Source organism: Phycodurus eques, chromosome 11 (assembly GCF_024500275.1).
Source record: "Phycodurus eques isolate BA_2022a chromosome 11, UOR_Pequ_1.1, whole genome shotgun sequence".
NCBI classification, from domain to species: domain Eukaryota; kingdom Metazoa; phylum Chordata; class Actinopteri; order Syngnathiformes; family Syngnathidae; genus Phycodurus; species Phycodurus eques.
In genome coordinates, this window is record NC_084535.1 from 7,257,475 (window position 1) to 7,273,825 (window position 16,351).

At 39.3% G+C, this 16,351-nt stretch overlaps 1 protein-coding gene across 2 annotated transcripts in view; it reads left to right on the forward strand.

Annotated features, from left to right (window-relative positions):
* Window positions 1-16,351, forward strand: part of adam12b (ADAM metallopeptidase domain 12b) — a 65,272-nt gene that overhangs the window by 22,266 nt on the left and 26,655 nt on the right. For both annotated transcript variants that reach the window (XM_061690513.1, XM_061690514.1), the window contains 7 exons: window positions 6,131-6,209; window positions 9,336-9,412; window positions 11,622-11,811; window positions 13,281-13,346; window positions 14,103-14,174; window positions 14,333-14,502; window positions 15,104-15,188. In XM_061690513.1, the coding sequence (XP_061546497.1) occupies window positions 6,131-6,209; window positions 9,336-9,412; window positions 11,622-11,811; window positions 13,281-13,346; window positions 14,103-14,174; window positions 14,333-14,502; window positions 15,104-15,188 (739 nt within the window). The remainder of the gene's footprint in view (window positions 1-6,130; window positions 6,210-9,335; window positions 9,413-11,621; window positions 11,812-13,280; window positions 13,347-14,102; window positions 14,175-14,332; window positions 14,503-15,103; window positions 15,189-16,351) is intronic.

Here is a 16,351-nt window from a genome sequence, read left to right on the forward strand (position 1 = left end):
CCCAATTCAAATTTTAGTGTTTTTGGAAAACAAGTAAAAACACAAAAAATTCAACAAACAGGTGTCCAGTTGCCCTGATTCAGCCTATGCAGATTACTATGACCTGGATGAATGGGAATCTACACGTTTTTCTTTTTTAAATACACAGCATGTAATGCTCTTGTTTTATGTTTAGTTTGACAGTATACTTCAATTTGGAGTGGCAATTAACAGCTAGAAGTCTTTTTTTAATTGTTTACTATCTGCTAAAATGTTGCTTGTTGTGAAGCGAGTCGAGTTCACATGTAGGTTTGCTAGCAAGTCAAAGCAAAAAAAAAAACGTCCAAACAACGCCTCGTATCTCAAACAACTCATAGGTTGGGTCACTGTATTTACTCTAAGCCGAAATTCACTCGTTAACACTCCCTGGAAAGGTAGAAAAAAATGGCCTCTGTCACCATTCAACATGAAATTGGGTAGACATGTCCATCATAACAGGACGCATAAAAAAGTCTCAGGGCCCATGCCTGAAATTGTAAGTCACCCATTTTGGTTTGAAGCAGCAATTTCAGGCAAATTCCAGGGCTTGACCTTTGACAAATTCACCCAAGTGAGCCCCACTTGGAAACATATATCCAAGACAGATGGGCGAAGTTTTCTTTGTCTACACCGTTTAACGTGGGTGGAGCTTGGCCTCAAAGTTTGTTGACCATTTCAAGGATTCACCATGTAAAAGTGGGTAAAAGGGCCCCTTTGTCACTGCTTGCCGCTTTAATTGAGACCCATTCGCGGCTCTCCTCTTTTTAACTGCTGAGCCCAGCACAACTTTTTTGCTAACCAAAACAGCAGCACCCAATGAAGCATGTTAACAGTCTCATATGAATTACAGTTCACCTAAACCTACAAAGTAAATGTCTGGTCGCCTATACAGTTGAATAAATAAACGCACCAGGCCACTTTATGAGGCTATACAGTAGTTGGTAAAGGGGAACAAAATATTAGCATAGGTTTACATGTGACTGTACCCAAGAGAGGCACAAATGAAGAAAGCTGACAAGAGAAGAAGAGAAGTCAAGCACTGCAGTCCTGAGGATTTTGCTCTTTTCATCTGTGTCTTTGTACACCAGTAGAAATTGAGACGCTGAGCTGTATGTAAATCAATTTGGAACGCGGCCGCATATGGAAATAGAATTAGCGTTGTTGAGCCCACCTCTTTATTTCCTCTCTCTGCCTGTCTAGTAGTACCAGCAGTAGTAATAGTGGTCTTCTTCCAACTGGGGCCTCCAGCTACTACAGTATAGAAAGGCTTTGGGTTGCACTGGTGGTGGAGGGGAAGCGATTAAAAGAAAATCACCGCAGTTAGCAGTTCGTCTTCAAAGGAAGCGTGCACGAGCAGCCACGCTTCTTGCCAATGGTTTCACACTTGAGGGGCTTTACGCGGTGGTGAATTATTACACAGTCACATGTCCAGTATGTAAATGAGGCTAAGATCTACACTGAACACTACTGTTTGAAGAGGTGGCAAAAGTACTAACACTGTGTCTTAAGTTAATGTAGAGATGCACGTGGGTCATATAATATGGCATATTTGTCATATTTGAGCATTTTTTGCAGGCACATTACCCGTCAGTCATTTTTGGAGCTAACAACATCAAATAATTCTCAAAAATAAAGCCATGAATGGGGACATTCTTGCTTCTCCGAATCTGTTGCCCTCGTTTTTTGTGCTTCCTTTTTCACGTTCCTCCATGTCTCTGCTGTCCCTGTTTTTCATTTCCGGCTTGTAAGACCCCAAGGTCTCGATCAACCAAGATCTCAAGCGCGCTTCACTGTACCTCTCTCTATTTACGTCTTTCTTTATGTCGTGTCATATCCGCGGAGATTGAAAAAAGTAACAAGCCTATTTTGACAAGGTAAGGGGTAGAAAGTACAGATACCTAAAAATATGTGCTTAAGAACAGTATTTGTACTCTACTACGCTCTACCCCCTGACTGTATGAAATGTGATCATGTCAAAAAGTGTTTACACAGTTGTAACAAAGCAAATAATCGCATCCGTGGTGACTTTTTGTGAATCGTGATGTCATTTCAGATACAACACATAACAAGTTACAAGGTCATGAGACTCACAAAGCAAGAACTATTTTGTATGGTGCTGCGTAATGAGTTTTCTGCTGCATCCTTGTCAGCGTGATCCCCCACATTGGGATTGTCCATATATCTCTGCCTGGCATTCACACAGAGCGTCGTTGGACGTACACTCTGACTGTCAAGGAATTATGGGCAAGAAATGGGGAAAAGGAACATGTAAGAGAGATGCTGTGGCTAGGAAGTTGAAAGGTCAGGAATAGAATCACAACATTGCTTTTTTTTTTTTTTTTTTTTCCAGCGTTGGTCTGGGTGACATTGACCTGACACTTCGGGAGATGTTGATATGCAGCTTTACTAGTCGACAAGATATTAGTCTGCACAAACACTGCTATTTTTGTAATAGATTTTTTTCATAATGTGCATTTTGGAAGTTAACAATCTGATAATCAAGACCTGGTGCCAAACAAGGAGGTAGTCTCTTCATATAACGACTAGCAAATATCAAGCATGATTGATGAATACAACCTCTATGACAACATCCCTCCTTTATCACCTGTAATTGCAAAATTAAGGAAGTACAATCCCTTTTTGAAACGCTCATTTCATCTTTTACAACCTGAAAAATGACAGCAAGTGTGAGTTTTGTAACAAATTGTTTTATGGACAAACACCCACAGACAATTTAGTCTTTAATTAACCTTCTTGGAATGCGGGAGGAAGGCGGACTCCCCAGAGAAAACACACGCCACACAAGGTGCACATGTAAACTCAACACAGGAAGGCCCACGAGCCAAGATTCAAACCCAGAACCCAGCAACACCCACCTTTCTAACATTCAGCACGTGTTATTCCCTTTTTCCTCAATTCGTCATTGTTGTTATTGTACCTTTTGCAGGCTTCTGACAAGCAAAATGGCCTCATGATTGGGAGTTATAGTGCTACCTTTTACTTCAAATAGCCATTTTCTTGTGGACTAACAACGTTTGTATGGGCGTAAATCATCCGGGATATAGTTTTATGAGGCGCTTAAGTTTATTTTGATCGATGGTTTGTGAGTTTCTACATAAACAGGAGATCGTTTTGAAGGAAAATAAGTGTTTGTTACCCTCGCTATTAAGAGCATCTCATTCATCACAATTAACCCTGCGCGACCATTAGCGCATCCTTAATTAGGCCGCCATGTCTGGAGATTCACAACGCTCGCACTCAATCGATGTGCTCCGGCTCGAGCAATTACTGGAGCGTTGCAAAGGCAAAAGTGATCATAAAAGTAAAGTCGAGGTAGTCAATAAGCAGGGAAGGTGCACAATATTTCAATACAATAGAAATAAAATAATTTGAGTCTGAGACTAAATTCCTCAACGAGATCCATCCATTTTTCTTTAGCGCTTGTCCTCATTAGGATTGCAACTTGCAGAAGTGCTGCAGCCTATTAGAGCTGGCTTTGGAAGCGAGGTGGTCAACACAATGGGGACCATTAAAAACGAGATCCTTGCAGGGAGGATGGTGGTGGATTTTGTTGAAGAAATACCTACAACTATTAACATACCACCTTAAATTGCCATTTTAGAGAGGCGACACACTTGTGACTGGATGATACAATTTTTTTTTCAGACCGAGTACACGTACTAATAATAGTGTAAGGTTTAATAATAATGTCATGTGATGAAAATGTTTCATGTTAATCAAGTATTGTTCAAAACACCAAACGTTTATTGAACATGGCATGAGTTTAACTCAGATATTAGACTTTTCCAAAAATTTAAATTTAATGAAAAAAAAAAATATATATTTGTCTATTGTGTTTGTATATTCATGATTGATGCTAATTTCGCATTTCACATTGTATTAGCTTTAAGATAGAAGACTTTTATTTTGTTTTGTTAAATACACAACATGCACTTCTCATTATTTTGTGTTAGCTTTGCAACTGTCAGTGACAATCAGCAGCTTGAAACAAGAACATATGACCTCTTTTTGAAGAATTATTTGCTAGCTGCCAAACTGCACACCACACGCTCAGGGAGAGCAGAATCGTAATCTCAGGCTATTAAAGTGGTACCAGCGTCTCAGTATCAGAAATTTTTTATGAGTATAGACATACAGTAGCTCGTCTGCCTCTCAATTCTGAGGTTCTGGGTTTGAGCCTCGGCACTGGCCTTCCTGTGTGGAGTTTGCATGTTCCTTCTCATGCTTGCGTGGGTTTTTGCTGGATACTAGACAAACAAGTGTTCACACTCACTTTCCCAACTATAGATAATTTAGATAATTTCTCCAGTGAACTTAACATGCATGTTTTTTAACTGTAGGAGGAAACAAGAGTACTGTGAGGCAGACGTGCTAACCACTACGGCACCGTTCTGCCCCGTCAAAAACTGTGGTCAGATAAAGATCAACTGGCGTGCTATTGCCAAGTAGTTGATTACAGGCAGCTTCCAGAAGATCAAAACCCGTGGCTTTAATACACGATGTATGGTCATGCCACTCGGATCTAAGCTGGCTTTCCCAAACATGCTTTTGCTTGGAATTACAGTGCACGTGCCGCTAATCCAATATGGAGCGCAACGCACATCCTCGCTTGCCCTCATGGCAACAACATCATAGTTTTACATTCTAAAAAAGGATCGCTGAAAAAAAACACAATATTGCGGGGGAACATGGTATACCAAATATTGTACATAAATCTTGTTCCAGACGCAAACTACTACCTTAATCAAAACTGTACAAATAATGTTTAAGTAACTTTTAAAATTCTGAACTGTCAAATAAATGTAAAAATAAGGTAACCATTGTAAAAACAAAACACAAAGTTTTGAGGGGAGGCTGAAACAGATTAATGGCATTTCCATTCATTTCAATGAGGAAGGATGATTTGAGATACGAGTCAGTACAAATTAAACATGGATCTCAAGGCACCACTGTAATTCATTTTTCATACTTAAAGTTCAGTTTTTTTTTAAATTTAATTTCTAAAAACTGTTTGTGTACAAATATGTTGGTATCTGGAACACAACCAAGTAAATTTGTTATTTTCCCGTTTCTGAAAATTTGTCTGTGAGCGAGCTTTTGATTTATTTATTTATTATTTTTTTTTTTGGGGGGGGGCAAGTGCAATATAACAGTGATGCTAATTTACAAAATTACCGCTCCCCACACCACAAGTTGCTGGCGTTGGCCTGGCAGTAGAGGGAGGTGTGGTGTCCACTAGCTCATTTGCATGAGACCAGACCGCCCCCTCAAAACAAACTAATTTTATATGAACTATAAGGAAGAGTTTGTTTTATATTGTGACAATATCACAATATGTCTCCTTTGAAAGACTGACTCATTCAAAGTTGAACAATATGTGAATTCATAATATTTTCGGGTCATTAGGGACAGATGTGTGAGGATTTAAAGGTTTAATATCAATCCGTGTTATAAGAGCATAAATTGTATTTATTGCATGCGACAAATGTTGAATTCTACTGCAGTCAAACATTTTGGGGAAAAGGGATTTTCTGGGGGGAAAAAAAAAATACACTTTTCGCAGCGTCCTTGCAAACTGTGTTAGTGACAGCATGATGGGACTCATTCCCTCGGACTGTCATTTCAGGCGAACGCTGCGGAAATCCCCTCTCTGCACGTCTCCCATGATTGCTGTGCAAAAGTCACATTTTTATAGTTTGAAGCTTTTTTTCTTCATGCTGCACCATGGCAGTTTTGGACAAATGACTTTTTATAGTGTAACTCGCCTTGGGAAATCAATATATTTTCATCGTACATCATGCGCGACTGCAGACACACACGCGCGCACACACACAAATACGCTGAGATCATCCCGCCTGACATCCACATGAGGCAGCTGAACAAGTTGTCCAACACTTAGGGTGGGGCTCCTTATGGAGTAAAAAAACAAAACAAAAAAAGCACACACACGAAATAATTACCTCAACAGAGATTGGTGATGTTCTAATCATGGAAGACATTCACATTAATCCCTTAAATCCTCACCGAATCTACTCTTGAACATCTAAGAATGAATTCTCCACATTCCTAATCCCATCCTGTCTTTTCACAGGCGTCTTTTCGCCAGCCATTACACAGAGACGCACTACCAGAACGATGGACGTGTTGTCACCGGTGCGCACAACTCGACGGTACGACGCCAAACCTGCAAACACGAAACACGTGTAACACTTGAATGACGTCCCAATCAGATTTCAATGGGGGTCGTTTGTCCCAGAATGTTTTTTATCACTGGAAAGTGACCCAGTGCGTACGTGCGTGGGAGCGTGTGGCTGTAGTGGAGCACACCATTTATCCAGTGGCCTACTTGTTGATAAGCTGTTTTTTTTTCCCTCTGCATTCTGAATTCAGCAAATGTTGCCATCAGGGTGTTATTATGGAATCTCCCCTATTAACAGCTGACCCATTCCTAGCTGCTAGTTTCATGACCTCTGCTAAGGATGCTATGTTTGTTTGACCATAGTTTATGTAAGGCCTGCATATATATATGCCAAACAAGTGAACTTTAAACTGCGTCTGGTGTGTGCTAACTCCCATTTCACCTGAGTTGGAATGTGATTGGTTAATTCTGAACACAGCCACATCTCAGTTATATGTTACATTAGTTATATGTATATGTCAGCTATACTTGTAACCAAATTATTTCACTTATTTTTACTTTGCCTCTCGAAAAGACTGACAGAACATTTTCAATTGAGTTGTACAGGTTATAGGTTACATTAATGGTGGAAAAAGTTTTGAAATGATTTATCTTGCTCTCATTTCTTATATCACACAAACCTGGCATTTCAGCTGGGCTGTGCAGACTTTTTATATCCACTGCAAATGGAAATTATTGTGCTTTCTTCTAAATTTACTCGCACATTTTCATACTCAGCGTGAAATCTGGGCCTGCTTAGTTGAACCCATAGTTGATATACTCACAGGAAGACAACAAATGTCAAGATGATAGATGAACAAGCCATTTTTGTCATATAAAAACAGTAAAAACAAAAATCCATATTTTTTTTTGACAGTGATGTGGCTCGCTGACACTTTTTTATTTAAAAAAAAAAAAAAAAAAAAATCTATCCTGCAGTTACCGCTATGCTATCAATAGTGACAATAGCCAAACTGTGTCTCACAGTGTAATTAATATTTAATCATTTATTGCTCACCAAATAGCAAAGATGTGCTTAATATTTGGCAACCAGTGCATCAATTACTTAGGACAATCTTTATACATTGTTCACAAATTTATCAATGACTGCTCCAGTGTAGTACTGTCATGACATCAGATTATTATTATATGATTAAAGGTTGCTTTTGGTGCTTGAAACTCATGAACATGTCATACGTTATTTTTTTAAGGCTAGGAATGGGCTTGCCTTTTGAGGTTAAATGGTTTAAAAGATGCCAAGACACAGCTGTCACAGTTTTTATAAATTCAGCAAGGCAAGCAATTTCTATTAAGTGACAGGAGACACATTTTGAAACATAAAATGTATGTGGTTGCCTTGAATTTCTTAGATAGTGTTGAGTGTGTTATGTGTTATTTTGTGTAACAAGAGCTGCAAACTGCTTGAAACTTTTTGAATTTGACCTCGTAAAAGTTATAACCCTGAATAAATGATTTGCACACATCCTGTAAATTATAATCCATTAATGTACTGTAAACAGAGGGGGTGAGGGGCAGACACGCTCACATAAGTTATTAATTATTTTTAGTTTTAGTGGTTGTTTTTTTCCACTTAAAAATATTTGCCAAAGATGATCTAATGTAGGTCACACATAGCTCTGAGAATTCTATTTTTTATAAAGGCGTGTAATTAAACGCCATTGCATCAGCATCTGGGTCTTGAAAGGCTTGCTGCTACTCCACTAGCTGCACAACGCAATGATGATATCCAGCATCCTCACTAATAACTTTGGATTTAAACAGACCAGTACCCGACTAAAATGCATCCTCGTTCAGCTCGACATTACATTTTAGTCCAGTGGTATTTGACATAAGTGCCCCAAATTACGGGTTTTTCAAGTTACTTGTTGCTTGGTTGAGTCCAGTAGGTACAGTAATTACACATCCCATCCATCCATCCATTTTCTACACCGCTTATCCTCACTAGGGTCGTGAAGCCAGTTTATTGTATTTATTTCAACCGGGAAAATGTATTTGGTATACATACAGATTGAGTTACAAGCGTCATCATGCAACGAATTACACTCTTTGGTCAAGGCACCACTGTATATTTCTATGGCAAGTGTGCTAATATCTTTGTGTATATGGGTCATTTTGCTCAATAACGGTAACGGCATGGCACACTGAAGTTTCTTTTAAAAATCGATTAATTTTACTGATATGAGTATTTGAATTACTGGCAGTAGTTACCATTCAAATGGTAATAATTGTTTCTAAGAAAAAAATATTGTAAAGTAATACTTTTCAAACTTTGAATGCCAAAATGTCTTTACCGTTATGTGTCCGAAATGAAGTTTCATAATTTGCAGCATGTTTTCTGACGATGCCAATTACATTTTTGGATATATCAGATTTTTTGCTTAATATGCCTTTTCCATGAAAACTAACACAAATTCATCTTAGTGTCTTTCAGAGTTCCTTTATTTTTGTTTCTCTTACGAACGGTCCATCTTTGTCACTCAAGCTGTCTTTGCCGTTAATGCCGCTGTAGCCCGCCTCATTATGTTGTTGCAATACACCAGAGGGATCTGTGAGCAGCCATTTTGCATTCACACAATAGCAGACAGCAAAATAAATGGTGTGATTTCTCAGATATTTTTGGACTTGTTAAAGTGTCAGGACTATTGCATGTCTTTACTGTTATTATGATTTTATAAAGACAAGAGTCTAATGGGATTGATGAGTAGTTAGGATCATTTATGCACTTGTAGCGACACAGTCTGAAGGGCAGCACATAATATGTGCAACTCACAATTTTTACAAAGCGTTTTATGTCTTTACCGTTATGGACTTTTGTCTTTACCATTATGGAAGAAGTCTATTTCAGTGGGCCACCACCATTTTCTCTGTCAGTAAGGATTTCCTTTACTATGAATGCCTAAAATTTTAAATAATCAATAACCTTTGGAAAGTAGGATTTTAAGCATGGCTGTTTCAGCATGGGAGAAATTATAAATATATATATATATATATATATATATAAAAGCAAGGCAGTATAAAAAAATTTTTTTGTGTATTTACCGCTACTGATTCAATTATATGAAAATGACCCAAGAAAACATGTTTTTTTTTTTTTTAGAAGAACTGCTACTATCACGGGGAGGTGCAGGCGCATCCCAACTCTGACGTCACCCTCAGCGCCTGCTCGGGCCTTCGGTAAGAAACGTGATCAAGATTTTTGCATTCAGCGCTGCCCCTATCCCCGCTATTCGCCTCCTCACTGTTTATACTTAAGCTATTACTAAGCTCTGTAGGATGGAGGAAATGTCACAGTTTATTGTGTTTATCCACAGAGGCATTGGCCGGCATCATTTGTGCACTAATTGCCATCTCGATGTCGCTAATAATTACCCGTGGTTGGAATATTCCTGATTCGGGGCCTCAGCAAAATGTCTGAGAGGTGACGTGGCTGGTCCTCCACATTATTCAAGAGTAAAGTTGTGGATTTGGCTGCCCCAGTCAGGCTACAGCATCAGTGAAACAGACCACAATCGGGTGATAAAATAAATAAGATGTGACCTGACTGGTCTATCAATACCATAGACCAATAAAGCAACATACAGAACTATTGCAGTCTTTATTCATCCATTTTCTGTACTGCTTATCCTCACTAGCGTCGCATGCGTGCCTGAACCTATCCCAGCTATCTTTGGACAAGAGGCAGGGTACACCCTGAACTGGTCGCCAGCCAATCACAGGGCACATATAAACAAAAACAACAACAAAATATTTACCTACCATGCATGTTTTGGGAATGTGGGAGGAAACCGGAGTACCCATATAAAAACCCACGCAGCCGCGGGAAGAACATTATTGGGGTCTTTTTGTTGTTTCTTTTTGAGGTTTTGTTTGTTTGTCACCTGCTTGATCCAGTAACACAATAGACCTCCAAAGTAGAGTACATAACAATTGGGCTCTTTTTGTTTTTTGCTCCTTTTGGGGTGTTGTTTACAGCGGCACAATGGCCGACTGGTTAGCACATCTGCCTCACAATTCTGAGGACCAGGGTTCAAATCCCGGCCCCGCCTGTGTGGAGATTGCATGTTCTCCCCGTGCCTGCGTGGATTTTCTCCAGGCACTCCGGTTTCCTCCCACATCCCAAAAACATGCGTCGTAGGTTGATTGAAGACTTTAAATTGCCCTTAGGTGTCAATGTGTGCGCGAATGGTTGTTTGTTGATATGTGCCCTGCGATTGGCTGGCGACCAGTTCAGGGTGTACCCCGCCTCTCGCCCGTAGATAGCTGGGATAGGCTCCAGCAAGCCCGCGACCCATGTGAGGATAAAGCGGTACGGAAAATGGATGGATGGATGGATGGGGTGTTGTTTACAATATTTAAGGCCACTGTGGTGAAAATGAAACATGAATGGGAAGCACAACATTTTTTCCTGATTAGAATGGCTTTTGCACAAATGCAAGCACTCACTTAAATAAGAGGAGACCTGGCTGGTCCAAACAATTAAAGTAGCTTACGGAAATACTTTTTTTTTTTTTTTTTTTTTTTTTTTTGCTCCTTTCCTGGGATGTTGTTTACTTCAATCCACATCATAACTGACACCAACAATAACTGCGCTATCACTAACACATAAAGTAAGGATGTGATCTGGCTGGTCGCCAGCTGGATGTCAATTCACTCAACCATTAAAGTGGAGTACAGAATTTAGAAAGTAAGTGATCATGATATAATGTAGAGTTGATAATGGTTCCGAAAGTCACAATAATAAACTATTGGGAGTCATTGTTTTGCTCCAGGGCTCCTTCCTATAGTGCAGGTCATTTATTTCAAGTTAATGTGTTTGACAATGTGTGTCCTGGCTGTTCCGTCAACATTACAGACAACTAAAGTAGCTGTTAAACATATTTACTTATTTAACTTTGGCTGTAAGCTGCTTTAGCAAGAGGGAAATGTCACATCTCATTGTGTTTCTCCACAGAGGTACTGTCCGCTCATTTATGCCCTAATTGGCGTCTCCATTTCGCTAATGATGAATATTCCCGATTTTTAGCTTCAGCAGAAATGTATGCACCGCCCCACTTAATTAAACACGTTTTTCCATGATGGCCATAAGATCGTTAAAGGCGTTACTATTCTGTGCTGAGATGGGATGTCACTTTCAAGAAGAATTTCACATTTAGTCTGGCTAAACGTGAAGTGAATAGCCATTTACAGTGTTGAATGAGATTTTCCACAGCATCCATTTTGACATAAATAGTAGAACGCATACAGGTATTATGCACAAAATACCAAACCGAAAATCCATGAAACTTTGTTGGGGGTCGCAAGGAAGAACCCATATTCTGAACAATCAAAATGGTACCAGTAGGCTGTGCTCTATTATTGCTATTTCCACTGCTTATCTTCGCAGAGGCTTCATTGTGCTTGAAAACAAGTCGTTCGTCATCGAGCCGACGTCCGGCAAAGGCCCGGACGTCCACTTCATCTACCGAGCGGAGGAACTGCGTCTGACCCCGGGGGACTGCGGTCACGGCTTCAACATGTCCTCCGTGGCCCTGGAAAACTACCTGAAAAGCCCCGCCCAGGCCTTCCACCTGAGGGTGAGATGACAAAAAGTGCATCCATGCAGCGGTGACCTTGCTGATGTTAACCTCAGTGTGAATGGTTGTTCGACCAAAGATGTACAAACTGGCTTTTGGAGACGTTCCCAGAAAGTGTTGTCATGTGGGGCTTTGTCATCAGAGTCCAAAATGGCAGCCCCCGTGCAGAGTTTTTGCCAAAGGTGTGCAATGGAGCAGGTGCAGCGGCCATATGTCCGTTTGATCCCAAATATTTACAAACAGGCAGTGCAAGTTTACATGCTACGATGTTGTAATAATACAATACCTGTACTTTACAAGAGCATCAAGTTTTTTTCCGACAAACTAAATACACAGTTATTACCCACCAAGTGGAATGTGTTCAAATGCAGCAGCAACAAAAAAAGCAGTTACAGTATTTCCATAGACAGCATGACTCAATTTGTCATCCACTTAGAGAAGCAACTTCGAATAGATACCTCCTTCTCAAACAGTAGACCAGTAATGTAGGTACCAATTTGGATTCCTTCATTTGTGTTTTTGTCCAAATATAATTGGATTCATGATACTGATAAACCATCAAAACAGCTGGTGTCTTGGCATGCTAAAAAATAAAATAAAATCTAGAATAATAAATTTTAGTATATGTTTTACAATAATATATTGTATTTTTTTCATTTTAATCATTTGATGTATTGGTAAAAAAACACTTTTAATTATTCTTATTATTATTGGTATTATTAATAATAATAATAATCATATATTTCTTTTTTAATTGTGAACAGCAAGAATACTACTATTGTGCATACTATTAGGATGAATAAGAATATAAAAAATATTAGTTTATCATATTATATTGTGTTGTAATGCATCTTATTGTATTATTATTGTTTGTAAAATATGAGTTTTGTTATTTTTACAATTATCAATTAGTCATGATTTTTTATATTCATTATATTGATGAGCATAATAACAATACTACAACAATTATGAACAGTATGGATTTACATAATAATTAACAATAGTAGCAATAGTTGTACATATGTTAAAAATCATATGTAATTTATTTTTTAATAATTTGACGTTTGTAGAGATGTAAGCATTATTATTGTTGTTATTTAAATTTTTTTATTAACTGTAATATTAATTATGTGTCTGTTAGTCTAATAATGCATATGTATTCTATATTATTTGTTTATCATCATTTATATTGTAAGAATTTAAAATATTTGTAAAAATTAAGAATACGAGCTTTATTTTTTATATGAATTGTAATGGTAATTATTATGTCAATACTACTACTACTACCAATAATAACGGTGTATTTGTGTAAATAAAGGCTGACAAATGAATTGATTTTTGTTGATTATATAAAGTGTTCTACTGTTTGGATCTACCTAAACACCTTGTACATGAAGACCTGACACTCAAATGAGATGATATGCTAATTTTTAAACCACCTTTTTTTTTTTATTATTATTATTTCTCAGCACAAAAGGGACGCGCAGAAAACCACCAAATATGTGGAGCTGATCATCGTTGCAGACAACCGAGAGGTAAAGCCACCCGCCTCGCTTCCATTCATCAACGGCACAATGAAGAGAGCAGGAAAAGGGGGATGTGACGGGTGGATGCTGGTGGTGGTGGCGGGATGGGGGGGGGGGGGGGGGGGGTTAGTTATATTAAGGATAGAGCTGCAGATATAGGTCAGTGTGCAACAAGCTGTGTGTTTTACTGCCGGCGGCTTGACAGGAAATGACTCCCCAGTGGAGTGAGCAGACAGGAAAACAGGAAAAAGATCTACGCTGGGTTTCCTCCTGCTTCTGCTAATGTCAGCAAGCCCAAAGGACTCAAGACCATCAACAATCGGGACAAACTAGAAGAGAGATGGCGACATCTGACCTCGCAAATGCTCTGGTGGATGAATGGATAAAAATTCCCACGCATTCACGCCGATGTCTTGTACAAATGGAAAGGAGTGACCAACTTTGTATTTTGACTTTTCGCTTCCTCTATATATGAGTTACAAGTGTCCCAGTATTATACTGTATGTGTTGGATTTATTTATTTTTCCCACCAAATAGTCCTTCTGTTTAGTTAGTGAAAATAACTTAGGTAATACAAAGTAAAAACAAATTCAATTTTAAAACATTTATTTCCATTCGTCTACTTAATTTAATGAATTGAAAAACATTGTTTTTTTAAAAAAATATATTTTTCATTAACAAAACGTTTTAAAATGTTACTTTTGGTCATTTAGTTTCCAGTTCTCCGTATCAATAATGTGTTTTTGTTCTCTCTTTTTTGTCTAGTTTCAAAAACACGGGAGTGACGTGGAGAGGGTGAAACAGAGACTTGCAGAAATCGCTAATTATGTGGACAAGGTAAAGACTCCATAGACAGAACAGAAATATGAGCAGATGCCATATTAACTACGTACATAAACTAGACCAACGGCTTTTATGTTATGGCCTCGAAGATTAAAAGCTACTCTTGTGTCTCTTTTATTTTTGTTTTTTTTTAATTTGCTTCTTCCATTCAGTTTTACAGAGCGCTGAACATCCGTGTGGCCTTGGTCGGTCTGGAGGTGTGGAGCGACCACGACAAATGTCCCATCACGCAGGATCCCTTCACCACCCTTCACGAGTTCCTAGACTGGCGCAAAGTCAAGCTGCTTCCCAAGAAACCTCACGACAACGCTCAGCTCATAAGGTGGACGATGATTTGTCATTTTGTCAAATATTGGCACCCCAGGGGTGTCAATATTTTTTTAGCCATGACTGTGTATTCTTTATCCTCTGCGACGGATGACTAGTAATAGTGTTGTACAGATGAGCTCAGGGAGGAGTTGGCATGTTTCTATCAACAGTTGATCTGAGTGTCTTATACTGCCCCCCATGTGGCCAAGGCGGGCACACTTGCAGGAGCAGCACAATGGCAATTAACTGATTCAGTGTGACTAAAACTTAGTACTGGCATTACTGTATGTTTTTATAACATACAATATTATGGAGTGCTACTTTTCGTATTCAAGACACATTACTGGACAACAATTTTTGTCAATTTTTGGGGAAGGCTGGAACTGATCAGTGGCATTTCCAATTCATGTCAGTGGGAAAAGATGATTCGATTTGATTTCTCAAGGCACCGCTGTTATCGAAGCCTTTAAACACAAGTTCTCACATACAGAGAAGCTGCTGCAATCTCGCATTTGAAGCCTTTGTGTGCACCACTGCAATAGTCCTGGAGATCCTTCAAGCTATAATCTCCCTTTTTAAATAATTGATGATTTAATCCTTCTGTCCTTCTGCAGCGGGGTCTACTTCCAGGGCACCACCATTGGCATGGCGCCCATCATGAGCATGTGCACGGCCGAGCAGTCTGGAGGCATCGTCATGGTGAGCCGTGACACCTTACTGCCTCCTCGTCCTCTATGTCGCATTGCATTCATCTAAAGAGGTGTTGACTCTTCGCCGCAAGGGCGTTCGTGCACATTCTGACACGACGACGTATGTAATGATGTTATTTTGTCAAAGGCCCGTGGCCAGCCAGTGTAACGACCTTGGCAGTCGCGTGGTCGTTCAATTTGTGCTGAGGTGTTTTTACACCCCAAAAAAAAAAAAATATGGTAAATGGCCAGTGTCAGCGCGCTCGTTGCGATCACGACATATTTTCTACGCAAGCTTCGTATAAAAACAAGCTGCCAGCGTGGTCCCGGCTGTCCGCTCGCGAGATAGTCATGCCAGATAGCAAAGTGGTTATCTGCTCAATGCCATTAGGCACCGGCCCAGATGGACCTGCCCTCCCGTTAATAGATGTGTCTTCTCCGGGCAGAGCCTTCTCCAGATGTTTGCCATCCCCATTACTTTACTCGTGGCAGATGGCTGCTGTGAAGATTAAAAGGCTACGAAGCCATCAGTGGCTGATCACAGGAGAGGAAAAATACTTATTGAACCCCAGAAAACACAGTTATTTGGTAAATTTTAGTTTAGTGCATTGAAATTGCCTGTCAGAGCTTTACTATGTTGTTTACTCTTTCAAGGTTTATTTCAGAGTCCACTAAAAGGTAATTGAGTTGAACGCCCACCTCCACTTGGGTCAAACTTATCTGTCCCTGTGTTAGCACTTCCTGATGGCACAATACCATATTTAATTCTGAGGGGTGGGTTCAATTGTGATTAAAAATGGAGGGAAATCATGTACAGTTTACGCCCGCTATTGACAGGCTATAGGGAACGAGCTGGTGTGTAATTAATTGTTAGTGATTGACAACTCCCTAAAAAAAGGTTTCTAATTGCCTATAGATGCTACAAGATTGCACAAAAGCAATACAGGGCTGTGTCTGAGAACCAAAAATAGTGAATAGGTGAGTTTTCCAGTGCCTAATGGAGGACAGGTTCCCAAAAATACATTTCAAAAAGATGAATTAGCGAATATGTAAGGGAAAACTGTAGTGTCATGTTAGGAATACATTCGAATAGTACCATTTACATTCTGGACAAGGGGGAGATTGTTCCATTGTGACAAAAAAAAAACAAAAGTAAATCCCTCGACCTGCATT